This window comes from Spermophilus citellus, assembly GCF_964194105.1.
Source record: "Spermophilus citellus genome assembly, chromosome: 10".
NCBI classification, from domain to species: Eukaryota; Metazoa; Chordata; class Mammalia; order Rodentia; family Sciuridae; genus Spermophilus; species Spermophilus citellus.
In genome coordinates, this window is record NC_138197.1 from 131524885 (window position 1) to 131551821 (window position 26937).

The 26937-nt window shown below is 56.1% G+C and overlaps 1 protein-coding gene across 4 annotated transcripts in view; it reads right to left on the bottom strand.

The window, feature by feature from the left end:
• Positions 1-1094: 1094 nt before the first annotated feature.
• Positions 1095-26937, bottom strand: part of TTLL1 (TTL family tubulin polyglutamylase complex subunit L1) — a 28179-nt gene continuing 2336 nt past the window's right edge. For 2 of the 4 annotated variants that reach the window (XM_081309351.1, XM_081309349.1), the window contains 10 exons: positions 24872-24940; positions 21385-21501; positions 16479-16687; positions 15758-15938; positions 12725-12859; positions 12372-12480; positions 9357-9500; positions 6120-6206; positions 3317-3480; positions 1095-1370 (listed from right to left, as the gene is read on the bottom strand). In XM_081309351.1, coding sequence (XP_081165477.1) covers positions 1241-1370; positions 3317-3480; positions 6120-6206; positions 9357-9500; positions 12372-12480; positions 12725-12859; positions 15758-15938; positions 16479-16687; positions 21385-21497 — 1272 coding nt within the window. In that variant the 5' untranslated portion in view covers positions 21498-21501; positions 24872-24940 and the 3' untranslated portion in view covers positions 1095-1240. Of the gene's footprint in view, positions 1371-3316; positions 3481-6119; positions 6207-9356; positions 9501-12371; positions 12481-12724; positions 12860-15757; positions 15939-16478; positions 16688-21384; positions 21502-24639; positions 24671-24871; positions 24941-26937 lie in introns of all 4 variants that reach the window. The other 2 variants (XM_081309350.1, XM_081309352.1) reach the window with 2 other exon arrangements.

Here is a 26937-nt window from a genome sequence, read left to right on the forward strand (position 1 = left end):
CTGCGACAGCAGCAAGGAGCGTACCACTGAGGTGCTGGCTGTACAACACACGCGCGAAAGGGAGGCCAAGGGGCAGACAGGTCCCGAGCGGCAGCCTGATTGTGGCTGAATGCCATCGGGTGACTTGGTGCTCCCCGCAGCGCACCCTCTGGGCTCACAAGGACCTTCCCCTCAGTTGGCAGGGAAACGTCATTAGAACCACATGCCCGTGAGGTCACACTCACACGTGGAAGGATGTCTATGCTGTCCGGGGTGGCCTGGGGGCTCTCGGTCAGCCTGACCCAGGGACCCAGGACTTAGCACAATGCCCTGAGAACAAACCCCAAGCCCCGCCCCTGACCTGGAACAGAGGGAGGCGGAGCCTTCAAGATGGTGACTCAGTTAGTGCAAGGGTCCGATGGGACCCTCAGAAAAGGGCTCTTACCAAGAACCCCTCCCACCCCGTCCGTCAGTCTCCCAGGTGGGCTCAGGTCCTTCCCTGTTTCTCCTTCAGACCCTGGAGTCTGGGGAGGCTCCATGGACGTCACGTGGCCCGTCCCCGCTGATGGCTGCCAACAGTGCTCAGGGTCCCAGATGCTGGCGCCACAGAAGCCATTAGCGGGAACGGTCTGTGCTTGCCTCCAAACCTGGGGTGACAGAAACAGGTCTCTCCTGAGAGCACCCTGACCAAGGCCTCTACAAATGACGGTCGCCTCCAAAGGTGAAAGGAACGAAGCTGAAGCTGCCGTGTGGCGGGACCCAGGGCTCCCTGGGCGCAGCGCCACTCGGGGAGGTGATAAGGGTGGCCTTCCAACTCGTCTGTAGTGGGGTTCTGTACTGAGGATTGAGCCAGGTGCACTCTACCCTGAGCGACACCCCCAGGCCTTTCTGTTTTATGAGACAGGTATTGCTACCTGAGTTGCTGAGGCAGGCCTCGCCGAGCCTGCAGTCCTCCTGCCTCGGCCTCTGGAGTCTCTGGATAGGGCTGCAACATCACCCGCCTCATAACTGTCATAACCAGCTGAGTCCCGGCTGCGCTCTTACTGTTTGTCAAAAGGGCTGGTTCCACACATTCATGCCAGTTCTTTTGCCCTCATGAAACAGACCCCTTGACCTTCCAAATAAGTGCTTTATTATTTACAGGGCTCAGGAAAGAGGATCTAGAAAAGAGGAAATTCCAAAATAGGTCTTAGGCCTTCAGTGGGGTCTGGGAAGGGGGTCGTCTTGACAAGGCCCAGCAGGGCTTCCTTCTTGCTGGTGGTCACTTCCAGGTGGAGAGGACGGATCGTCCTGAGTCTCTTGTGCGGCCTGCCCTGGGCCCCAGGGGCTGCCCCGGTCGACTTCTGAGCTCCCGGTCGGCCCCGTCGCCCTGGGCCAGCTCCTCGTCGTACCTGGAAATAGACCATCTCCAGGATCACAGGGGGCTCTGCACATATCACCGGGAAGCAGCAGGCCTGACCCCTGGCCCCAGTCCCACCTCGCCCAGCTCCAGCCCCTCTGCCCACAGGCAGCTTTAGCGGCCCACAGCCTCGAGGACCACACGGTTCAATTGCTACTGAGGACAGGGCCCTGTCCCACCTTGCAGTGGACATTTTAACAGGCTCCCAGACAGATGCTGGCAATGAACACAAATGAGACACCAAGGTTAGCCCCGTGCAGTGATGGGAGGCCCCGTGTCTCCAAACCCTCTGCCCAGCACCCCTGGTAGGGGCCAGAGGCTGACAGGAGGGGACCAGATCAGGCGCACACCGCCCGCAGGGCCTATGATGCCCTCCAGGTCCTGGCCGCCTGGTCTCCAATGCTCACCAGCACGGGCGGTGCCAGGGCCAGCGGCTGAGTGGGGCGGGAAAGTGTCCGGCATCTGCAGGAGCTGGACGGAGCCTGGGTGCCCTGTGCCAGCCAAACGGCATCAGAGCAAGTCCCTGCCCTTCTGCTGCAGTGGGGTCCTCCAAGGTCCCTCAGGTGGAGAGATGCTGCCCACCCCTCCCATGACTGCCCACTGAGGACAGGGCTCAGACCCAGGACTCCGTATCCCTAACGCAGAGCTTCCTCCTGCCTCCACTCGCGGTTAAGTGCATCCTGCCCACGGACCCTCGGTCATCTGCGGACTCTGCACCACCCAAAAAGGGCCAAGGGGGCCGGCCTGCTGCAGGCTGCATTCTGCGGGCTCCTGGCCAAGGGTGTGCTTCTGCCTCAGGGTCATTCCCAGAACCAGAATCCGCGGGTGCAGGGGGTCTGTCTCAGAAACCCTTGGGTGGAAGGACGCCTGCACTGTGCTCCTGGTGGCAGACAGGGCGGATGTGCAGGGAGGGAGAGGCCCGGGCACCCCTGCTCCCCACATGGCAGACTCCACAGGGCCCACTCTGCCCTGGGGAGGGACAGCAGGACACCCCACCCGGTGCTGCTCTCCTCCCAGCCTGGTAAGGGAGCCCCTCTGCACAGGGCCAGCGCCCCTGTCCCTGGAGATTGCTACGGCCCCAGACACCCCATCCACAGGCTACCACCCTATGGCTTGCTGGGCGTCTGCATCACTGACTGAGGGCTGCAGTGACGCTTCCTGTGTCTCCTGGCCCCCCTAGCACCTGGCAAGGGGGGTGGGCAGAACTGCTGAGGGAGGGGACATGGCCACACTCAGCCCATGAGGACGGAAGCCTGTGCCACGCAGCCGGAAAACCACAGCAACTGAGCACCTGGCTGGCGAGCGGCTGGGACCTGGCGCTGTCCTCCCAGTGCTGTGGCACCTGGGGAGCAAACGGAACCCAGACAGAGCCAGGCGGTGTCTATGGCCCTTCCTATTCAAAAGCCTCTCTTCTGGGTTTTGACAGAACAGTTACCATTGTTGTTTGTTTGTTCTGCGGTACAGGATGGAGTCCAGGATCCTGCACCCTGCCCCTGAGCTACTTTTTATGTTTTGGTTGAGGCAGGGTCTGCTCGATTGCTAAGGCTGGCCTTGAACTTGCGATCTCCCTACCTCAGCCTTCCCTGTCACAAGTCATGGGGATTTCAGGTGTGCGCTGTCGCACCTGGCTACTGTCTGGGTTCTAAATAGTATTTTTGTGCTCCCTCCAGCCGCAGGACAGGCTCTCGCTCCAGTTTACGAGGTGCCCACGGACAGGAGCTCCTCGGCGTCACACAGCCCTGAGGGGGCGCCCAGTGCCAGGTCCACCGGGCTCCCAGCTGTCCCAGACCCCCCAGTGCCTGAGCAGAACGAACGGCCTCGCTTTCCTCTCTTCTGTGAGCCCTGCCGCGGCATCATGAATGAGACACTCTGCCTCCAACACCCATGCGGGGCCTTGACACGCCTCACGGGACAACTGCAGGGCCACACGCGACTTACAGAATTTCGTAATTCCCAAGAACTTCCTTTGGAGGGGACTTGTTCCATTTGCAGTCTGGGATTTCGCCGTTGGGGACAGCGATGTTGAGGGTGTCGTTAATGAGGTTGTACTTGAGGATCCGATCGTTGGCAGTGCTGGAGGTGAGGGACGGGGACGCGTTTACCTAAGAGAGGAAAACCACAGTCTGCACCGTGCCCTCGCTCCTCCAGGCCCGCGGGAGAGGACACGGCTGCCACCCGGTTTAGGTGGCCGTCATGACTGAATATGACTTTATGACGCTTTACTAACATTATTTAATGTTCCCGTCTTGTACGGGGAACATTTTGTGATCTAATTTTATTAGCTGTTAGATAAAGCAGAACTGATATTGAAAAACACGATTAGGATTAGAATCCTCAAATCAGCTATCACACCCATAAAACCCTGGGGTCAGCATAAATATAACTTTATGTCACCTCAAATCACACTCTGCTATGTCCTAAGTACCAAAAGCCACCCAGAACCAGGTCAGTGGCCCAGAGGACCCTGACACACAGCAGATGGGGTTTGAGGTAAAGGAAAGGCCTTCCTTTTTTATAAAAGAGCCACTCCTCACCAGGAAGCAGCACTCTGACTCAAGTGGGGACCTGCTGACACACAGGAGTGGGTCCCCCAAAGCCTCTGAGCACTGAGGCAAGCCCCAAACCCCACAGGTGAAATGGTTAGCCCCCAGGCCCTGGGGGACAGAGGCAGCAGACCTGTGATGAGTCAGGTTTCTCCCAGAGAGCAGCTGGCCCATCCCCTCAAGGAGGTCACAGGCTGGAGGGGCACAGGACCTGTGTGGCTGGCAGGGGGTCTACTGTAGACACTATCAGGAATCCTAGGATCTTAGCTGCCTTTAAAATTACCACTGTAGGCTGGGGACAACGGTGCATGCCTGTAATCCCAGTGGCTCAGGAGGCTGAGGCAGGAGGATCAAAAGTTCAAAGCAGCCTCAGCAACTTAGTGAGGCCCTGAGCAACTTAGTAAGACCTTGTCTCACATACCAGCTAAGTGCTCTACCTCTGAGCCACAACCACAGTCCCAGTAAGTCCCAAAAATAAATAGGACTGAGGATGTGGCACAGTGTTTTAAGTGCCCCTGGGTTCAGTCCCCAATTAAAAAAAAAAATTAAAAATAAGCTGGGTGCGGTGGCACACATCTATAATCCCAGCAGCTCTTGAGGCTGAGGCAGGAGGATCTCGAGTCCAAAGTCAGCCTCAGGAAAAGCAAGGCCCTAAGCAACTTAGCAAGACCCTGACTCTAAATAAAATATATTTAAAAAAGGGCTGGAGATGTGGCTCAGTGGTTGAGTGCCCCTGGCTTCAATTCCTAGTACAAATAAATAAATAATAAAAATCATGGGCTGGGGATGTGGCTCAAGCAGTAGCAGCACTCGCCTGGCATGCGTGTGGCCCGGGTTCGATCCTCAGCACCACATACAAACAAAGATATTGTGTCTGCCAAGAACTAAAAAAAATAAATATTAAAAAAAATCAATTAATCAATCAATCAATAATTTTTAAAAGAAAAGAAATAAATAATGGTCTAGCTGGATATGGTGGTACATGCCTATAATTCCAGCTACGAGGGAGGCTGAGGCAGGAGAGTCGTAAGCTTGAGGCCAGCCTGGGAAACTCTCTGTCTCAAAGAAAAAAGAAAAAAGAAAAAGAAATTAAAAAGGGCTGGGGGTGTGGCTCAATAGTAGAGCACCCCTGGGTTCGAATCCCAGTGCCACACATACATATGAAACAGGAAAAAATGGCTACATTTAGGATCCTAGCTCATCAAGGAAAGCTTGGCTCCCATTCAAGATACTCCGTTTAAGATGCAGGAAAAAAGCACACGTTATACACCTACCCCCCCCCCCAACACACAGAGCTTTGGCAGCAGAGCAAGTGAGGTCCCTGGAAAACCCTGGAACATAGCCAGCCTGTGCGCAGGAATCTGGGCTCTTCCAGCAGCCGCTGGGGGGCTCTCTGACTTTCCTAACCCTCAGCCCCGCCCTACGACTCAGGAGGACCCAGGGCTTCCTGGCCTGAAGGGCCACTGGGCCTCGGCCTGAGCTCCACCTCCACAGGAGCCTGGTGAGGAGACACTCTGAGCAAAACGTGGCCAAGAACCCGCAGAGCGCAGAGCGGGACGCTTTCGCTCCCACAGCGCGCTCAGAGCCGGCTTTGGCTCACCTGCAGCACCTGGGCAAGGTGAGCAGGAAGCTCAGGCCTGCTGTGCAGCGTGGCCTGTCACCAGGAAAGGGCCCTCTGCACAGCAGGGCACACGTACCCCTGCGCCCCTGGCACAGCCACCATGAGTCCTCCCTACTCCTGGGAATAGACAGATCAACCCACTTCCAAACTGCCTTCCTACAGGCCCAGGAAGAGCCAGAGCTTCCCTGACCTCTGGACAGCAGACTCCTGCTGACAGAGCACTTTGAGGTTTGGAGCCCCCTCCCTGGAGAGGAGCGGCCCCCATGAGGACTCAAGGGACAGGGTGCAGGGCTGCTGGAGCACCAACAGCCTTGAAGCTCCCGAGGCTTGAGGGTCCTGGTCACCAAGCTCCGTGCTCATCTGGAGAGGGACCCCAGCCCCACCGCACTCCCAGATGGGGCTCAGGGTAGAGAAGGTTCCCAGGGTGCACTCCTGGCTGCCCAACCCGAGCCTCTGTCCCAGTCCTCTTGCCCAGCCTGGAGAACGCTGGCCGGGGCCCGCTGGGTGCATGCTGGGCAGCCTGAGGGCGGGCTGCAGAGGCGAGCCCAGTGCAGGCCTCCCAATCCCCCGCAGTTACCTCGATCAGCCAGGGCTTCAGCTTGTCGTCGATGATGATGTCGTAGCCGTAGCACTCGAAGCAGTGCTTGTCATTGTTCATCACCGGCTGCGGGGAAGAGACAGCAGTTATCCAGCTGGTGTCACACCTCAGGCCTCCCACAGTCCTGGCTTCCTGTGACCAGGTTCCTCCCTTTGTTCCCAGGGCTTAGAGATAGAACCTGCCTCCACCCAACAGGGATCAGGGAAGCAATAACTGTCTCCACATCCTGCTGGCCAGAGGCTCCCCACGGTCAGCCCTGAATGTCCGCCAGTGTGAGACTGTCCTGAGCCACACAAGTCCAGCCTGGGCACTGGGGAGAAGGCCCACGCAGCCTGCACACACGCTGGCCACCAGAGACTTCCACTTCCTCCCAGCCCTGTGCCACCTGAGTGTCCCACTACGAAGCTCTGCTTCCAGTGATGAGTCAGTCCACTCGCTTACAGTTTCTCAGGGTCCTTGTGACAATCAGTCCCATTCCACTTCCACATCCCTCACCTAAACTACTCCAAGAATGTTAGAAACAACCCAGCTGGGCGTGGCGCACGCCTGGAATCCCAGCAAATTGGGAGGCTGAGGCAGGAGGATCACAGATCACAAATTCAAGACCAGAAGCAGCAACTTAGCAAGGCCTTAAGACACTTTAGAGGGGGGGGGGGGTGCTCAGTGATTAAAGTACAAACAAAACAAACCAACCCAGCTCCTTGCTCACTGTGCAAATTCCCGGGTCCTCCCCCTGGACACCACCCACCAGGAGTGGCCCAGGGTCAGTAGTTTCACACGCCCTTCGGGGATTCTTGTGCACCCCACCAGTGAACCCCAGAGACAAGCAGGTGAGGCCTTTTCATCCCTTGGTGGCAAGTGGCTCTGCTTAAACAAAACCCTTGATTTCAGTGGAAAGTCTCAGGGGACCCAGCCTGGGACCCCTCCTCATTCACTGAGGGAGGGAAGCTGGGCGGCAGTGGGTGGATCCTGGTGGAATCACGTCACCACTGAAAGCCTGACATCAGCAGTCTTTCTTGGTCAACGAGCCAGCTTTCCCCAAAGCCCCACCACTCCAGGGGGGTCTGCAGTGGCTGGAAGCAACTGAGAGGGCGGCTTGCACAGGACGCACCCCGGATTATTCCTGTAACCCCAGCCACTCAGAGCTAAGGCGGGAGGACCCTAAAGCCAAGGCCAGCCTCAGCAACTCAGCAAGACCATGTCCCCAAACCAAAAACAAAAAAAGGCCGGGGTGTGGCTCAGTGGTAGAACCACCCTGAGTTCAGTTGCTGGCACCAGGGGAAAATAAATAGACAAATAATGGCACCTTGGCTGGGGTTGTGGCTCAACGGTAGAGCACTCACCTAGCATGTGCGAGGTCCTGGGTTCGATCCTCAGCACCACGTAAAGATAAATAAATAAAATAAAGGTACTGTATCCAACTACAATTGAAAAATACATATTAAAAATAAATAATAGCACCTAACTCCTCTGGGTCAGTAAGCTGACCTCGGGGCACTGTTCACAAGCCCCGTGACACTGGTGTCTGGCTCAGCTCACTATGTAAGTCTCAGACTCAGAACAGGCAGGTACGAGGCTTAAAGCACAGCTGAGCTGGCACCCCCTCACAACCTGCCACCGAGCCAGAGGGACAGGCTTCTGTCAATGCAGCAGGAAGGTATGGAACTGGGTCCCCAAGACGAGTGCCAGCAATGACCCAGCTCCTGGGTCTTTCTCCTCCGAACTGTCAACACAAACCAATGATGAAGCCTGCGATCCACCGCACAGCACTCAGAGCTCCTGGGAGAGCAGGAAGTACATCACTCTAGACCTGGAAAGGCCCCGGTCACCTTTTCCTGTCTCAGGCCTTCTTCAGGTGACTTCTGTGACCTGCCTTTCCAGCCGCACAGGCAGGAGGGGGGACGGCCCACACTCTAGGAGGTCTCCACCGGGGTCTCCACCAAGGTCTCCACCGGGGTCTCCAATGGAGGGTTGCAGATGCGCCCCACGCTCAGCCCAAGCCTCTGAGCACAGCGACTTCACACACCGGCGCTGGCGCAGGGCTCCTCCCGGCCCTCGGTCTGCGGGCCCGGTGCTGCAGTCTGGCTGTGGCTCTTTGGCTCTTCAACTTCATTTCTTAAGCTTCTGAAGATTTTTCTTTGATATGTTTTTTAGTTGTAGGTGGACAGAATACGCGAGCCACAACCCCAGCCCGGCTTCTGAAGATTTATAAAGTACCTTTCTTAAAAGACTAGGATGTGAGGGGCTGGGGATGTGGCTCAAGCGGTAGCGCGCTCGCCTGGCATGCGTGTGGCCCGGGTTCGATCCTCAGCACCACATACAAACAAAGATGTTGTGTCCGCCGAGAACTAAAAAATAAATATTAAAATTCTCTCTCTCTCTCTAAAAAAAGAAAAAAAAAAGACTAGGATGTGGCCGGCACCCTCCAACAACATTCCATGGCTACATGTCCTTGGTCCCACACCTGAGTGGGGGAGGGCCCGTCAGAGGCCAGCTCAGCAGCAAGACCATGAGACCAGGTGGAGGGACCCAGTCTCCGGTGAGGGCCTCGGACGTGGGCTGGTGCCTCCCGACCCTCACTGGTGAGGTAGAGGACTGCTGGGCCTTGAGCCAATGCCAGGCCCTCGCTTCCTAGCTCTAGGGCTCGAGCCCCCATTTTCTCGTGTGTCAAGTCGGGGTGATCAGACACCTCAGAGATACCATCTGTGAAGCCCCGAACGTGAGGGCCAGCACGAGGGGCTCTAAGCACTCTTCCTCTCCCCCCTCAGGGCAGGTGCACGCCGGCTTCAGAGCAACACAAGCCGCAAACAGAAGAGCGGAGGAGGAGCAGGTCAGCTCTAAATGTTCATGGAGCAGCGGAGACTGGAGCCAGACAGGAGGGTCCACCTCCATCACTCGCTTCCCACAGAAACATTCACCTGGAGCCAGTGGGCACAGGGAGAGCCGACGATGGTGTCGGGGCGCCTGGGCTGCCGCAGAGGACGCAGGGCCTGTGGCCACACGTGGGAAGCTGGACCCAGCTCACTGAGCAGCGACGCCCTGAGGGGGCCTCTGCCTTCCTGAAGCCACCTCCGCCTCTGGCTCACTGGCGGACAGTGAGGACGTGAACACGGGGGTACTTTTAGCAAAACAACAAGAGCAGCCCGGTGGTGAGCACGGCCAGCTCCTGAGGGCCTTCATCCCGGTGCCCACCTGGCCCCTGAACCTGGCACTCACCGCCACAGCCTTCAGGGACTGCACGATGATCCAGTGGATCTCGTCAAACAGCTTGCTGGTCACCTCTTTGCCGCGGGTGCTCTCCAGGTACAGCCGCAGGTTGCTCACGGTCCACTTGCCCCCGTGGATGTGGTTGTAGTCCTCCTAGTGACAGAAAACGGGGACAGGGCACCTTCCAGCAATGCACCTGAGGAACCCAGCCACCTGCTCTCTCGTCCCTCCAAGGTCATTTGAGTGCCTTCTGGGTGTGGGCAGATGGGTTCCCTGCCTGGCAGAGCTCCGAGCCTCCTAAAGCCCAGCGCTACAGTATTCTCATAACCGACCTCACAGCCCATGTTGTGGAGGGCCACCCAGGCCCCCTTCAAGACCAGGGCACTCCTGCCGCAGCAGAGACCCTCCAGGAAGCTGCCTCATCCAAGGTCATGCCTGGCAGGGCCTGGTGGATGCCAGCGTGGGCCCTCTCCCTGCTCCTGCACAGTTAGGTGGGCACCCAGCTCCACAGTGCCACCTGGTGCCAGCTGGCGCCTCTGCTGCAGCTGGGTCGGCTCCCCTCACAGTGTCCTGGCCTTGCCCACCTCCCTGCTTCACGTGCTGCTCCTGAGGATGAGCCCCACACCTCCTGCCCGCAGATCTCTGCCTCAGTCTTTCACCTGGAAAAGCCAGGCCAAGACACATGTGTGCTAGGCCCTACACTCAAAAACACCATGCGTGGCCGGGCGCACGGCACATGCCTGTGATCCTAGTGACGTGGGAGGCCGAGGCAGGAGGACTGCAAATTCGGGGCCAACATCACTTAGCAAGGCCCTGTCTCAAAATAAAAAAATAAACAAGTTAGCAGGGCTGGGGGTGTAGCTCAGTGGCAGAGCACCTGCCTCACACGCATAAGGCCCTGGGTTCCATCCTTAGCACCACATAAAAATAAATAAAAATAAAGGCATTGTGTCTATCTACAACTAAAAAAAGAAAAAAGAAAGAAAAAACTCCGCACATGTAATTCTCTAACAAGCCTTCGATGTCACCAATGCGGCCTCGATTCATGAGCAGGGTGATGGACTCAGAGCGGCTGCCATGTGCCCAAGCTTTCATCCTGGGCTGGGGTGGAGCAGGCCCCAGGGTTCCTGAAGCCGGCTCAGCACTCCTCCTGTCCCCGCATCCCTGCCAATCCGTTCTCTCCATACCACTGGCATTTGAAGGGGTTCCGTCACTGACTAGCTGACCCCACTGTGCCCCCGGCTCCACCTGGCCATGGGGACTTTCTTTCCCCTCTGAGCCCCCTGAGTCATCTCTCCTGTGGTCACCTGGATTCCAGGGACGCAGGTCTGACCCATAAACACCTCATGAGGAGGACTAGAAGCCCCACCCCCAAGCACCAGTGACCTTGTCGGTGCCCACGAAGCTCTTACGGTGGATCCTGAGCCGATGGAGCAGGATGCCTGCTGTGCCAGCTCTGCAGACCCCAAGCCTAGCTCCCCTTGCCCTCGACCAGCCCCTGGAGACAGAGCCCAGGCGCAAGACCTCTCTGTTCTTCCTGGTGTAGCCACACCCACAACAAAGCTCCCTCCCCTGACCTCACCACGGCTCCTCCCTAGGACTGGCTTTGGGGACCAGTGGCTGACCCTCGTCCCACAGCCAGGGGCTTCCCTCTTACACTGGTGACACAAAGGCATCAGGAGGTAATGAGTCTGGGATTTCATTTTCAAAGCAAGAGGTTGAGAACTGTGAAACCAACCCACCAGCCTCACAGGAGGGCACAGAGCCATGATGCTCAGCGGGCGAGGTGGAGTGTGGCTTTTTTTGTGTGTGGCACTGGGGATTGAACCCAGGGGTGCCTTACCCCTGAGCTACAGCTACAGCCCTTTCTATTATTATTTTAATTTTGAGATGGGATCTCGCTAAGTTGCCGGGGATCTTGCTGTATTGCTAAAACTGGCCTCAAACTCGCAAGCCTCCTCCTTCAGCCTTCTGAGTCACTGGGATGACGGGGACTGGCTTTTTTTTTTTTTTTTTTTTTTTAAAGAGAGAGTGAGAGAGGAGAGAGAGAGAGAGAGAAATTTTTTTTTAATATTTATTTTTTAGTTCTTGGCGGACACAACATCTTTGTTGGTATGTGGTGCTGAGGATCGAACCCGGGCCGCACGCATGCCAGGCGAGCGCGCTACCGCTTGAGCCACATCCCCAGCCCTGGGGACTGGCTTTTTATTAGAGCAACATTATACACAGTAGCTGGATGCATTTTGACAAGATCATGCAGGCATGGAGTTTGATTTCACTCCCCACTCCTCCCTTATTTTTAAGAAATATGTAAAAAATTTTTTTAAGTTGTAGGTGGACACAATACCTTTATTTTATTTTTATGTGGTGCTAAGGATGGAACCCAGTGCCTCTAGGCGAGTGCTCTACCACTGAGTCACCACCCCAACCCCTCCTCCCCTTATTTTACTTTTTATTTTTTGTATCAGGGACTGAATCCAGGGGCACTCGACCACTGAGCCACATCCCCATCTCTATTTTGTATTTTATTTAGAGTCTCACTGAGTTGCTTAGTGCCTCGCCATTGCTGAGGCTGGCTTTGAACTTGCGATCCTCCTGCCTCAGCCTCCTGATCTGCTGGGATGACAGGCGAGTGCCACCGCGTCCGGCTTCCTCTCCTTATTTTGATGCATTTTCTAACCTATATTCCAATGTCAGACATATCTACGAGACGCGACGACCTCATCGTAGCAGGAGGAGCCCCTGAATACTATTATTTCCTTTTATTGTTGGACAAACTAAGTAAGGCTTAAGGTTGAACGTGCTTGTCCAAGGTCACAGAACTAGAAAGGGGGACCTGCATCTGTGGCCTCCTCTCTCCCAGAGCCTCCCCCTCTTGTCTTCCCCCAAGCAAGCACTTGGCCCCCATCCCCTGGTGCCAGGGCCTCGGGCCAGGATGCACCCTCCACACCACCCCTGGGCCACCTGTCCTCTCCTGCGGACACAGGAAAGCAGCCCACGCAGCAGGAGCAGAAGGACACTCACCCCGTGCTTCTGGATGGCCACGTTGGTGAGGTGGACGAACATGTTGTCCAGCTCGCTGGTGCTCGGGGTGTACTTCACGGTGCAAAACCGGCAAAACCCCAGCTTATACCTGGGGGGAGTTCAACTGACTCAGACTCTGAGGACTAAAAGGAATGGCTTTTGCTTTAACGTTTAAAGGAGCTGCCCTCTTGTTTGTGGGACTCACAGTGGCATCGAGGCCAGTGGCTCTTATTTTCCCAGCACCCACCTGAGCACCCACTGTTTTACTAAATCCCTCGCCTCACCGTGGTGCTAAGCAGGAGGCCGAGTCAGGCTAAGATGCACACCAGCAAGAGGCAAGGCCCGGCTCTTACATGTAACAGCGCAGCGGGCGGTAGGTGGACACCAGAACGTACAGGCGCAGGTCAAACTTCCTCCCGCCGATGAGCAAGGGGTTGCTGATGTACAGCGAGATCACATAGGCCTCCTTGGTGGACTGAGACACGAACCTGCGCACCGAGAAGGTAAAAGACGGTATTGGCACGACCCATCAAAGAGTGAACTGATGGACCCAGCCTCATTAGACTTAGAAATTTCTGGGCTAGAAACAGCTCAGTGGTAAAGCATTTGTTTAGCTAAAGCCCCGAGTTTAATCCCCAGTCCTGGAAAACAAAATTTCTGTAAAACACATCATCAAGAAAATATAAAGATGGGCTGGGGTTGTGGCTCAGTGGTAGAGCACTCGCCTAGCACGTGTGAGGCCCTGGGTTCGATCCTCAGCACCACATAAAAATAAATGCATAAACTAAAGATACTGTGTTCAACTACAGCTAAAAAATAAATAATTAAAAAAAGAAAATATAAAGACAAGCACAAACTGGGAGGAAATATGCTCAAAATACATATCTGACAAAGGACATTTATCTCCAAATACAAAGAATGCTAAAAACCAACAATAACATCAACATTTAGAGATGGATCAAGACCTTAAAGGTCTCTCAGCAAAGATAGGCACATGGTGGCGACTACGCACAGGAAGAGACGCTCTACCTCAGGAGGGCATGTTAAACCACCTGTGAAGGGTCACACCAAGTGCCCACCAGGACACGGAACAACAGGTCAGGACTCACGGCTGGCAGTGCAAAGTGGGGCAGCCGCTTTGGAAGACGGTTTGGAGGCTGTGCTTTGGCACTGGGGATTGAACCCAGGGTGCTCTAGCACTGAGCTCCATCTCCGGCCCTTTTTTTTATTTTGATAGAGTCTTGCTGAGTTGCTGAGGCTGGCCTTGACTTTGTGATCCTCCTTCATCAGCCTCCTGAATTGCTAGGATTGCAATTGCTAGGTGTGCCACCATATTCAGCTCATCAGGAACTTTCTAAAGAAACTAAACACACTCTGCCACAGGTCTACCTATCAGACCCCTGGGCGTCTCCCCAGAGGAGCTGAGAACACATGTCCCTGCAAACATGTGTTTGGACCCTGGACCTTTACGGCAGCTTGTTCATAACTCCCCCAGACCAGGAAGCAACCAAGATGTCCTTCAGCAAGTGAGGGATAAATAATCTGTGGTCCATGCAGATAACGGGATATTAATCAGTGGGACAAAGAAAGAATCAAGCCAGGAGAAGACGTAGATGCCTATTATGCACTTATGAGAAAGCTTAACGCACGTTGCTCACAACCGAAGCCGAGGTGAAAAGCTAGATGTGGCGGGATTCCTCCTAGGTGGCACTAGGGAAAAGGCAAGGGGACAGCACAAAGACCAGAGGCTGCCAGAGGCTGGGGGAAGGGGCAGGAGCGGCTGAGCACCCAGGGCTGTGTGTGTGTGTGGGGGGGAGATGGAAAGCTGAATCTTCTGTTCAGCTGTTTTTTTTAATTGTCTCATTGTAGTTGACACAATACCTTTATTTTATTTATTTATGTGGTGCTGAGGACCGAACCCAGGGCCCCACAGGTGCGAGGCAAGTGCTTTACCCCTGAGCCACTACCCAGCCCCGTCTTCTGCTCAGCTTAGCAGTGAGTCCAAAACTGCTCTGAAAGTACTAAATTCTTTGTTTTTTGTTTTTCCTGGTACCAGGGATTGAACTCAGGGGCACTCGACCACTGAGCCACATCCCAGCCCTATTTTGTATGTATTTAGAGACAGGGTCTCACTGAATTGCTTAGAGCCTCGCCATGGCTGAGGCTGGCTTTGAATTTGAGATCCTCCTGCCTTGGCCTTCTGAGCCTCTGGGATAACACGGGTGTGCCACTGCGCCCGGCTGAAATCTTTTTTTTTTTTTTTGATATTTATTTTTTAGTTTTTCGGCGGACACAACATCTTTGTTTGTATGTGGTGCTGAGGATCGAACCCGGGCCACACGCATGCCAGGCGAGCGCGCTACCTACCGCTTGAGCCACATCCCCAGCCCCTGGCTGAAATCTTGTCAGCAAAGAGCAAAGGTACATTCAGTTGGTCACAAGCCCCTGCCTCCCAAAGAGAGATCCTGGTTCATCAGGAGGCACTAGGTGACAGGACTCAGGGAGACAGTGGGAGGACTGCAGCACAGCCCCTGGGAGCCCCTGAGGAGCCGGCCTGGGGAACAGAAAGGTGCCGTCAGATTTAAGTGCACTACACACGAGTCCCCCCCCAACTTCCCTGGGATCTCTTGATACGTGAGATACCACCCCACTGGGAAAGGATCACACCAGGCCTTGCTCCAGGGGCCCCGGGCACTTGAGAGCCACTAAGGACACCCCAAGGGCAGAGAGGAGCCGGCAACCCAGGAAGAATCTGGACTTGACCTACAACCAGCACATGAGAACCCTGCCAGCCTCTGGCTCCACGCACTCGCTGCACTGCCCCAGGCTCCACCCGTGACTCATCCCACTCCCAAGGCAGTGGTGTCATTAGAGCCCCGAGTTTAAACTAGGTACAGAAGCAGGCACTGCTGGGCACAGTGGCACACCTGCAATCCCATGCCCCAGGAGGCAGAGGTGGGAGGACCCCAAGTTTGAGGCCAGTCTCAGCAATTTAGGGAGATCTTGTCTCAAAATAAAAAATAAAAAGGGCTGGGGATGTGGCTCCGCGGTGGTGCACCCTGAGTTCGACTCTAAGCACCAAACCAAACCAAACGAGAAAACAGCAAAAAACATTCAGCTAGCGAGAGTGGGATTCAAACCCGAGGTCTGAGGCGCCAGCCTCGACGCCTGGCTCCTGTGCCCCGGCAGGCCTCCCACCAGCCTGGGACCAGTCACCCCAGGGAGAGTCTGGTTGACACTATCACAGCCACAGGCCCTGCTAAGTCACCACACCACAAGTGACACGCAGCTGGAAAGCAGGCAAGGGTCAGCCCGCTCGCGGCCCAGGGACTGAGGATGCCAGCGCTAACTAGAACCCAGCCCGCGATGGGGCGCCGTGCACGCACGTGGAAGTCTTGCTGTCCCGGGACCACTTCTTGATCTGCGAGAGCTTGTTGATGAGGAAGATGCCCTTGCCCTGGGCTTTGCCGCAAGGCTTCATGATCCAGGTGCTGGACGGGCTCTTCCGGAACTCCTCCACGAACAGGTTGTAGTCCGCGGGCAGCATGAAGGTGACGGGCACGAAGTCTGGAAGGGGAAGCCCAGCGCCGTGAGTGGCAGCCCACGGGCCCGAAACGGGAAGCCATTGTCTCTAGCACTTGTCATCCCCCGTCCCCACCCGGTCCCCACCACCGGGGCCTCACACGACGAGGACTCGGCCACTGGAGTCCTGTGCAGGCCCAGTTCCCCTCACTGGGCCCCGAGTGTCCCGACTTTACAGCTCGCACCCCCACTCGGCAGATGAGGAAACCGCGGCCCGGGATGCGAAGGGACAGTTGACCATCCCGCAGCCGCCTCCATCACCAGGTGGGGCAGGGACACAGCGTCCTCCTGCGGCTGGAGGAGCGGGGCCCACCCTAGCAGGTAGGCAGGTGTCTCCTGTGCATGGGCACCGAGCACACCCTCCAGCCATCCGTGGCCCAACCCACCCGCCAGACACCGAGGGGACAGAGGAGCCACAGACCTGCACCTACACCTTCTCCCAGTTGAGCCAGCACCCCCAACTCAGGGTCCCTCCCGATGAGAAACTCAGCTACTGACAACCAGCAGCCAGCGGAAGGTGCCCACCCAGGTAGAGGTATTTCCCGTTCTCGTCCTTCTCGGCCAGGGGGCTCCCGTCCTTCTCCAGCTCCTTCCGGTATCTCTTGATGTTCTTCACCATCAGATCCTTGCGGGTGAGCTCATAGTGGTTGGGGAAGTGGTTGACGATCTGGTCGTCCGAGAGCCGGTACCCGGTCTCCACGCTGAACACATTCCGGATGGTCTGCACGCTCATCCTGAAACAGAGCTCAGAGGGCTAAGGCCGCCAGTCCCCCACAGCCCCGCGGAGCCCTGGCCGCCACCCCTTGTGCCCCAGTGTCCAGGCACTGGACGGGACCTGACTGTGAGGCAGGAGCTGCTTTGATTCTGCCGAGGTAGGAGCCTAATAAATGTTCACTGAACAGTGACAACATTGCCAACAAGTGCAGTTTGACCCCTTTCAGACTCTAGGGAACCTCACTCACACAGATCTGCACCCCAATTCAGAAAGATCATTGACCTTTACAGGCGAAATCACAGGGGTTGGTCAGGCACAGTGACACACACCTGTCATCCCCGCAGCTCAGGAGGCTGAGGCAGGAGGATCACAAGTTCAAAACCAGCCTCAGCAACTTAGTGAAGCCCTAAGCAGCTCAGGGAGACCCTATCTCTAAGCACCACCAGTTTTAATCCCCACTACCAAAAATTAAAAAATGAAATCACAGGGTTATCTGAGGGCCCTGAGTTAGCACATCATACTCTTGGAAGGCTCACAGAGGAAGGGGCGATGGTAGAAAGAGATGCTTCACACTTTATCACCATCCCTATGGTGCTGGGGATGAACCCAAGGCCTTGCACGTGCCAGGCTCCACCACAGAGCAACAACCCACCCCCTGCCTTTTTTTTTTTTTTTTTTTTTGACACAGAGCCTCACTAAGTTGCCCATGCTGGCCTTGAACTTGTGGTCCTCCTGCCTCAGCCTCCCAAGTGACTGGGACACGGCCTGGCCACCAGCCTGGGCTCTTACTTCTCTTCTAGTCCTTGTCCTCTCTCCTCCTTCTTTCTCTTTCTCTTCCATGCAACTCCTTTGTCGAGGACATCGGTCCTTGTCCTGCGGGATTCACCCAGGCTCCTCATTCACTTGTCCCCGCCCCTGACCTCCGAGGAGCTGCCAGCCAGCCTCGAGGGCTGATGAGCAGACCTTTTGGCCGGGCTGCCTCCCACGTGGCGTGTACACGGTCAGCAGAAACGTGCGGCTTGGGGTCTCCTTCTGGGATGTCAGTGATGGGCAAGCCCCACCGGCCAGCACTGTCCCCACTGTCCAGCAGACATGGAATGAGCCACGTGTGGAACCACGAATCCTCTGGTAAGGTGGGGGCTGGGGGTGTAGCTCAGGGGTCGTCTGCACGCACCAGGCCCTGGCTCTGTCTCTTGCACAACTAAACTAACAGGCAAGTTTTAAAAAATGTTACAAGAGCTGGGCACAGTGGCCATGCCTGTGATCCCCGCGGCTCAGGAGGCTGAGGCAGGAGGACCGCAAGTTCAAAGCCAGCCTCAGCAACTTAGTGAGGCGCTAAGCAACTCAGCAAGACCCTGTCTCTAAATAAAATACAAAAAGGGGGCTGGGGATGTGGCTCAAGCGGTAGCGCGCTCGCCTGGCATGCGTGCGGCCTGGGTTCGATCCTCAGCACCACATACAAACAAAGATGTTGTGTCTGCCGAGAACTAAAAAATAAATATTAAAACATTCTCTCTCTCTCTCTCTCCTCTCTCTTTAAAAAAAAAAAAAAAAAAAAACAAAAAGGGCTGGGACAGGGCTGGGGATGTGGCTCAAGTAGTAGCGTGCTCGCCTGGCATGCGTGCGGCCCGAGTTCGATCCTCAGCACCACATACCAACAAAGATGTTGTGTCTGCCAAAAACTAAAAAATAAATATTAAAAATTCTCTCTCTTTAAAAAAAAATGTTTAAAAAAAAAAAAGGGCTGGGACATGGCTCAGTGGTTGAGTGCCCCTGAGTTCAATCCCCACTACCTCCCCAGAAAAAACAGGTGAGAAAAAACTGTCCTCATACATCTTATTTAATCCAATATGTTGAAAACATTATCAGCTGAACATAAAGACTACGATGAGAAACCACAGTTCTCTTCCCGTGGCTGTCCTCTACCTCCCCCTGCTCCGTCATTAGCAGCAGCAACAGTTCTGCAAGATCCCCTCATCCACAGCAGGTACTCTAAGAGCAGCTCATTCAGCAGAGGAAATCCTGCGAGACCTGTTCCCTTCACTGGCCAGTCTTCAAGATCACAGCTGGGCCCCGCACCCCTCCAAGTGTGCGGCCAGCAGCTCCCTGGGGCCCGGCCACCGCGGGGCCTTTCACCCAAAGTGACTTAGGCCAAGGGCCATTCCACTGGCCTCTTAGTCAGGAACCAGGGCAGGGCCCGGCTGAGCACTCGGACTGAGGTCACCCGGCAGCTTTCCGCAGGCACACGGGCTGTCCTCCCAGCCCCAGTGACAGTCCTTACTACGCTTGCCTTACTGATCGTTAGAGAAGCTTCCAAACCGCACTATAACTGTTGGTTTAGCGCCTGAGCCATAACCAGTCAGCTGAAGTACTGGACCTTTCCCACGCTGTTGAACGGAGTGGTTCCACTGTGACCCTGACCGACTCCGAACCTGCTGTTAGCACCCAGGAGTAAAGGTCAAGTGAGGGCTGGGCTGGGGCTCAGGGGCAGAGCGCTTGTCTCGCATGTGTGAGGCACCACACAAAAATAGATAAAGACACTGTGTGCTCATCTACAACTAAAAAATTTTAAAAAAGATAAAGTTAAACCAATGGCTGCAGCTCCCCCCTGCGTCTCTGGCTGGGCCTCTCTTGTGCCTCCTGTGTTAGGAACAGCTGGAAGCCCCAGGTGGCATCACACCTGTGGTCTACTAGCCCAGCGCTGATGCGGAAGGCTGACGTGAGCGCAGGAGTTGGGGGCCAGCCTGGGCAGCATAGGGAGACCCCAGCGGAATGTTTCTATTCCACATGGAGAAGGAGGCACTCGAGCACCCATGACCCGGTGAGAGCCGCGGGTGAATTCAGAGAGCGCTGGGCGGCCCAGGGCAACACACTTGGAACGGAAAGTTACAAGTCACTGTCCAACTCAGTCGTTCCTTTTGGAGCACCTATTAAACAAGGCTCTGGAGGATTAGAGCTGCCCCTCGGCATCTGCAGGGAGCTGTTCCAAGACTTATGAGGGAGCTCAGGTCCCTCAGAAAAAAGGGTGCTATGTTTGCACAGGGCCTTTGCACCCCCCACTTTAAATCACCTCTAGATCCCTTCCAATGCTCATGCGAAGGCAACGCCGTGTACACAGTTATACTCTATCATTTAGGGAATAATTATAAGAAGAAAAAGTGAATGTTTGGTACTGCTGCAATTTTCTTTTCCAAATATTTTGACGCAGGGTTAGTTGAGTCTGCAGAGGCGGAACCTGAGGGTCCACGGGGCAGACGGTTATGCACTTTACCTGGCAGAGTGAACCCAGGTGCCGAAGCACCCCGGGAGCGCTCCCCAGTCGGCACTCCACATTCCTGGACGAAATCTGGCTGTGACTGGTCGTGCAGGTAACCAGGTAACGGGCAATGCCCAGCCATCACTCACTGACTCTGGATACGGAAGCTGACCGTGGGCCCGCTCGGAGCCCAGGCCCCTGCCCGCCTCTGGGGACTCTGGCACAGCCAGGCAGGATCCTCGCTCTCTAAAGGGTCTCAGAACCATGTAAAGAGGGCACAGGTGGGGACACCAATCCCAGGACACCCGCAGTCCTGCCACCAGATTAGGCAAACTGTGAGCCTCGGAGAGGCAAAGCCGGGCTCAGGGGCAGCGTGTGGACTCGCTCATGAGCGCCCACCTCAGGCCAGACCACCCCAAGCTCCTATTTTACAGAGACTCTGAAACCTCCAACAACCGGATCTGAAGAGACACCAAGCTCTGGCCACCGGCCACACACAGAGGGTGGCCACAAACAGAGAGGCAGAGTGAGGTATGAACAGAGGGAGAATCGGGTTCCAGAGTCTGGATGGGCACCTGTGAACGATGGGCTGAGGTTCGCCAGGTGTGTGTGCGCACGCGTGTGCACGGGGGTGGGGGGGCACAGCGCGGGTGAGCAAGGTCACGGCAGGGGGACAGTGAGGAGCTGGGGCAGCGGGGAGAAGGACAGTGGCTGAGGGAGGGAGGACCATCTCTCAGGTCAGCACTGGGCCAGCGAGTCTGAGGCGGGGACAGGTGTGGGGTGAGACCCCTGCTCGCCCACCCGGGCCCACTCCTCCGAGAATCACTGCACTGCTCTGGGCAGCTGCAAGTGACCGGGAGGGCAGAGTGCGTGACCTGGTTTGCATTCTGGTGTGTGACGCTGTCAGAGGGTGGAGGCTGACCCCTGGTCAGGAGGCCCATTCAGAGATGATGGTCAACCCTGAGGGAGGAGCAGACCAGGCCCCCACCGTGGCCACCACAGGAGGAACAAGAGGAAGGAGGGCGGAGGAGGACATGGGACCTATTCAACAAGCAGGGAGGGACATCTACAGGACCCTGGCCACTGGAGCCAACGCCCACACGTGGCTTCTCTTCTCCTAGCGGAATCCTGCTCCACTGTGGTCTGCCAGGGCTGATGACCCAGCTCGAGCCCTGCAGGGCACCAGAGGGAGGCCAAGGAGGGACCAACCTCCTCCAAGGCACCCGCCCCGTCCTGGGCACCAACTGTGGCCAGTGCGTGTGGGGAGGTGGGAGCTGGGCTCCTCCTCCCCGCCCAGATGCTGAACGCCTGCCCCCACTCCCAACACCCCCCCACCCCCGCCCTGTGCTCGGGCCGAGGCTCTGGAAACACGGTCCTTCCCAGGGCCACTCTCTGCCGGGAAGTAGGGGTCACCTCAGAGGCAGACTCCAGAGACCCCAAATCCAGCTGGCTGTACTCACCAGTAAAAGTTCCAGTCCTCATTCTCGGTCACTTGGACCCATCCTCTCTTCTCGAAGTTATTGATCAGCACCGACTTCTCGATATCAGTGACCCATTTCACTTTTCCTGCCATAATCCTGGAAGAGACCAAGTCCTCAGGGCTCTGAACCTTCGCCAGCAACCTCCTTCAGATCAGGGGCTCCTCCAACACCCAAGGCAGCTCCTGCCCCACCCCAGCGCCTCTGCCCGCAGTGGTCTCTAGCCAAGGGCAATCCCGCCCCAGGCAATGTCTGGGGACATTCTGGTGTCACAGCAGGGGAAGGGGACTTCTGCCATCTAGGTGAGCGGCAGGGATGCTGTCCGAGAAGCCCTGAGTCCTGAGGCCAGCACAGGAGGCAGGGCCCTGGCCTGGTGGGCGGTAATGGTGACCCCAGAACCAACGGCACCCAAACAAGAACCAAAGCAGAGGCGCGAGGGGCTGGCGGGCAGGAGGAGGGCAGCCCTGCCCAGGCGGGGGAGACTGGCCTCAGGAGGGCACCGCGAGCTGACTCCTGAGGGGAGTGGAGGGCGCCCACCCAGCACCAATCTCCCCCCAAGGCCCTGCCCCCTCCAGTCACCCTCAACAACCGCAGTGACCTTCCGGGGTATCTGACCACCCCACTGCGAGCGAATGACCAGTGGCCTCCAGTGTACTTGAAACACAGACCCCAGGCTCTTACCTGCTCCTCCAGGTACATCTGGGCCACTGTCCTTCCCCTCCCTGTCCTTGTCGCACTGATTTCTTGACTTTGCTTTTAGGGTTTTTGTTTTGTTTTCAGTTTTGGAAGGGGGGGCAGGCAGTACTGGGGGCTGAACCCAGTGCTTTACCACTGAGCCACGTCCCCAGCCCTTTCTCCTTGTTGTATAGAGGGGGGGACTGGGGATTGAACTCAGGGACAGTGGACCACCGAGCCACGTCCCCAGCCTGTTTCATATTTTATTTAGAGAAGGGTCTCACTGAGCTGCTTAAGGTCTCACTGAGTGGTTAGGGTCTCACTGAGTGGCTTAGGGCCTTACTTTTGCTAAGGCTGTCTGAACTCACGATCCTCCTGCCTCGGCCTCCTGAGCCCTGGGATTGCAGGGGTGCACCACAGTGTCTGGCTCCCCAGCCCTTTTTCATTTTGATTTTGAAACAGGATCTTGCTAAGTCAAATATTCCTGCCTCCGCCTCCTGAGTCGCTGTGGCTACTGTGCCCAGCTGCCACACTGGTCTTCTCTGCCCACTCTCTCGTCCCCTTGCCCCCTGCCCAGCTGCCCCCTCCCACTCATCCGCCAGCACAGATGGGTCACTCCCTCTGTAGAGCCTCCCAGCCAGGCACCCGGGCAGCACCCCGCAGATCTGTTCTGCGACTGCTGCCCCCTGCAGGTCAGGAGCTGACTCTCCTCAACACCGCTCGGGCCGCTCCATGCCTGGCTCACGACAGGGACTCGGTTCAGACAGACTGACTGGCCATCAGCTTCACCGTGCGGCTGAGCGAGGCCTCTGATGGCTCCAGGCCTCAGCTTCCTCCTTCAAAAAGTGACTTGACGCGCTCAAGCTGCGCGGAGTGCCAGGCTCCCACCAGCTCCCCAGAGAAGCCTGCTCTCTGCACCTGCACATAGGGCTTCATGTGAAGAGGACTAGTGCAGAGCAGGCAAGTCAGGCCTCCAGGAGCCACCAGGCTTCATGAGCAGCACCTGCTCCACTCCAGGCCAAGTGACGATGGGGCAGAAGAGATGGGCACTGACACAATGGCTGCCCATCCTCTGGCCAGGATGGTAGGGTCAGGGAGGGGGCACTGTGGTGGGATTCTGGACTGTGCAGCTGGGATGTGAGGCCCAGCGCCACCACTCACTGGCTGTGTGACCCTGAGCATATGACTTAACCTCTCTGAACTTTTATTTCCTCATTTGTAAAATGGATAAGAACAGTATCAGGGCTGGGGATGTGGCTCAAGCGGTAGCGCGCTCGCCTGGCCTGCGTGCGGCCCGGGTTCGATCCTCAGCACCACATACAAACAAAGATGTTGTGTCCGCCGAGAACTAAAAAATAAATATTAAAAATTCTTTCTCTCTCTCTCTCTCTCCTCTCTCTTTAAAAAAAAAAAAAAAAAAGAATGTAGTTAAAAAAAAAAAAGAAGAACAGTATCTACCCATGTCCTGAGGCTATAGCAAGAGCTGAATAAATGAACCTACAAAAGCACCAAGAATAATACCTGGCACAGGAAGGCACTCGAGAAATACTCAATATCAGCTGGGTACAGTGGCTATAATCCCAGCAATTTGGGAGGCCGAGGCAGAAGGTTCACAAGTTCCAGGCCAGCCTCAGCGACTTAGCGAGCCCCTGTCTCAAAACAAAAATAAAAATGGCTGGGGACGTGGCTCAGTGGTAGAATGCTTGCCTACCATGCTCCAGGCCTGGGTCCAATCCTTAGCTCTGCAAACAAACAAACCCCCTCTAGATGGTCAGCACAGGAGGCTGAAGGCCAGAGGTTAGGAGCCTGCAGGGGAACCAGACCCAGGGAGCCGCGGGGGCCTGATTCAGACCCAGGACGACCCTGCCCTTCACACGGCCCACTGTGGCCCTCCACGCACGTGGCCTCCGGCAAGGTGATGCTGATGGCCAGTTGCTGCTTTCTGCAGAGCAAGGTGCCCTATGGACGGCCACCACTGGTGTTTGGTCATGATACACAAAGAGTGTAGGCAGTCACTGCGCTGAAGACGGCAGAGCGCCATAAGAGCCAAATCCCTGCTAGCTGTGGCCTGTCCCCGCGCCTCAGGGACATGTCAATGCCAGTGACCGAGGAAATTCTACACTTCACTATTTGAAGTCTGCCCCACAGCCCTGACCCTGGCGAATCCTCTGACTATGGGACTCACTCCCCAGCCCTACCACACCCAGGCCGTCAGTACCCCCGCCTCAGTCACAGGGCAGGACTGAAACCCAGTCTCTGTCAGGCACGGGGTGCACATGTGTGATCCCAGCAACTTGGGAGGCTGGGACAAGAGGATGGGAAGTTGGAGGCCAGCCTCAGCAGTTTAGCAAGACTGGAAACGCAGCTCAGGAGCAAAGTGGCCCTAGGTTAGATTCCCAGTACAAAACCAAAGTCTCGGGCTGGAGTTGTAGCTCACTTCCCCTCGCACTTCCCTAGCCCGTGTGAGCCTGGGGTTCCATTCTCAGCACCACATATAAATAAGTAAAATAAAGGTCCACTGACAACCAAGAAATACTAAAAAAACCCAAAACAAAGTCTCACGGACGGCCTTCCTCCGGTCACGGTCTCGCACCTGGAGATGACAGAGCTGCCTGCTGACAGCCTGGGCAGGTCCCGGTCCCCAAACCCACAAGGGGGAGTTCCCAGCCTCACTTTGCTCAACAGGAAGCGGAGCCCCCAGGCCAGGGCTGCCTCAGCCCCAGGGCCCCGCCCCTCCCACCCCTGCCCCACCAGGTGGACAGTCCCTGCAGAGAACAGGTCAGGCCACACCTACCATAGGTCCCTCAGGAGCCACTGGGTCACCCAGCTTCTCGGCTTCACTGACTCTGGCCGCTGGCTTCACCTAGAACAGAGTGGACCCTGGGTGAAACGTCCAGCCGCGGCGGCACGGAAGCCCGGACGGCCAAGCAAGGTATGAACAACGCAAAGCCCCGCCAGCCGGGGACATCCAGGGCACGGGTCCTGTTCACCGAGGGAGCACCAGAGCCGCTCCGGCCTCCTCGCCGGGGTCAAGGTGGCCCAGAGACGCCGCCGGCAGACCATCAGGGCCTGGCGGCCGAGGGCAGAGGAAGGAGCTGGAACCGCTGTGGCCGGGAGGTCCCCTCAGGAGCCTGCATTGGAACCTGACCCCCAACCCATATGCTATCTGGAGGAGGGGTCTTGGACGTAAATAGGAACATGTGAGGTCGCCAGGGTACAGTTCCCAAGATGGCATCAGTGGCTTTACAAGAAGAGACTGGAGCCAGCAAGTTTGCCGTCTTGCTGTGTGAAGCCCTCCGCCACGTTATGACACAACACACAGTCCTGGCCAGATGTCCTGATCCTGACCCAGAATCCTAAGCCAAACAAATGTGTTTTCTGAGTACTGGGGCTGGAACCCAGGCCCTGTACATGCTAAGCATATGCTTTACCACTGATACACCCCCAGCCCTAAACTTCTATTTTTTATAAATTATCTGGTCTCGGGTATTTTGTTTCAGCATCAGCACAGACTACAGCAAGAGAGTAAAAAGTGAAATAGGGGCTGCATGGACTCTGTCCCCCACCCCCATATCCATGGTGACTTTAGTTACATGTCCCTCCCCAGTCAGACCCCTGTAGGGCATCTCTGCACATCAGCACCCAGACAAGGCCAGGCACAGTAAAGGGTTCAGAAACTTCCTGCAGAACAGACAAATGAAGCCACCAGCCGTCACCACACTGCAGGAGGTTGGCTCCTTCCCCACTTAGAAATACGAAGTCCTTTTCCTTAGAAGAGTAAATAAAAAACTGCTATTAGATTGTTTCACTATCACTTTCTCCAATTGCTGGGTAGAAGGAAGAGGGCAGAGGCACTGCATCATGAACTTGACCCGCTCGGCGTCCACTTGTTCCCAGGGATTCAGCATCTGAATCCGAAGCCTGCGGGAGACCCTCCCAGCCAACACCATGAAAACCTGACCAAGGAAAAGGAAGTGGCGCCCTGACCTGCAGGCGGACCCAGTTCAAGAATGTGGCTGGGGCTGCCACCACCTGAGCTGTGCCAACCACAGAGCCACCTGGGAACCAAAGAGCTACTGGTTACTTTCGGAAGACGACGAGGGTGCCCTCCTGGGCCCACGAGGAGGTAGGTCTTCCTAGGTGTAGCACAGGGTTCCTGAGGTGGCCTGGGCTCAGGGCTACTGCAGTCCAGCTTTTCATCCACCTGCTAAGCACTGAGTGGGTGCCAGGTCTGTCACCAAGACAAAAAGCCAACTGGGTCATTCCAGACCCAGGGAGATGAGACACACAGAACATGCTTACGCCCCGTGATGCAAAGTGCTTTAGCAAGTCACCAACAAAGCCCCACCGTGGCCAGGAGACCGCGGTCACCACTGCAACCCACAAGGCCGCTGAGCACCACCCCGGCCCGTCCTTTCTCAGGCCCGTCTCCCAGTGGCCCCTCTAAAGCCCCTGGCTGCTCTTCCACTCCTACACCCACCACATGGCATCCTGTCTGAAGGCTTCGCTCGTCCCTTAGAGCTGCCCCTTCCCAAAGGGCACCTCTCACGAGTGGCCTTCCCTGACCACCCAATCTGTATCCATCCAAAACTACCACATTGTCACTTGACAGTAGTCACAGTGGACCATTTCAAGACACCCAGTGGACACCTGAAACCAAACACAGTACCAAACTCTATAGTGTTTTTTCCTATACACATATACCTGGATGAAGTTTCACCTCTTCACTTGTAGGACGCACCCATAGCTTTCCTTTGGCGTATCTAAACAGCCAGCATCACCATTCTGGTACTTTGAGACCATTATTAAGTAAAATAAGGGTGACTTGAAACAAGCATTGCAATACCTCAAGAATCACTA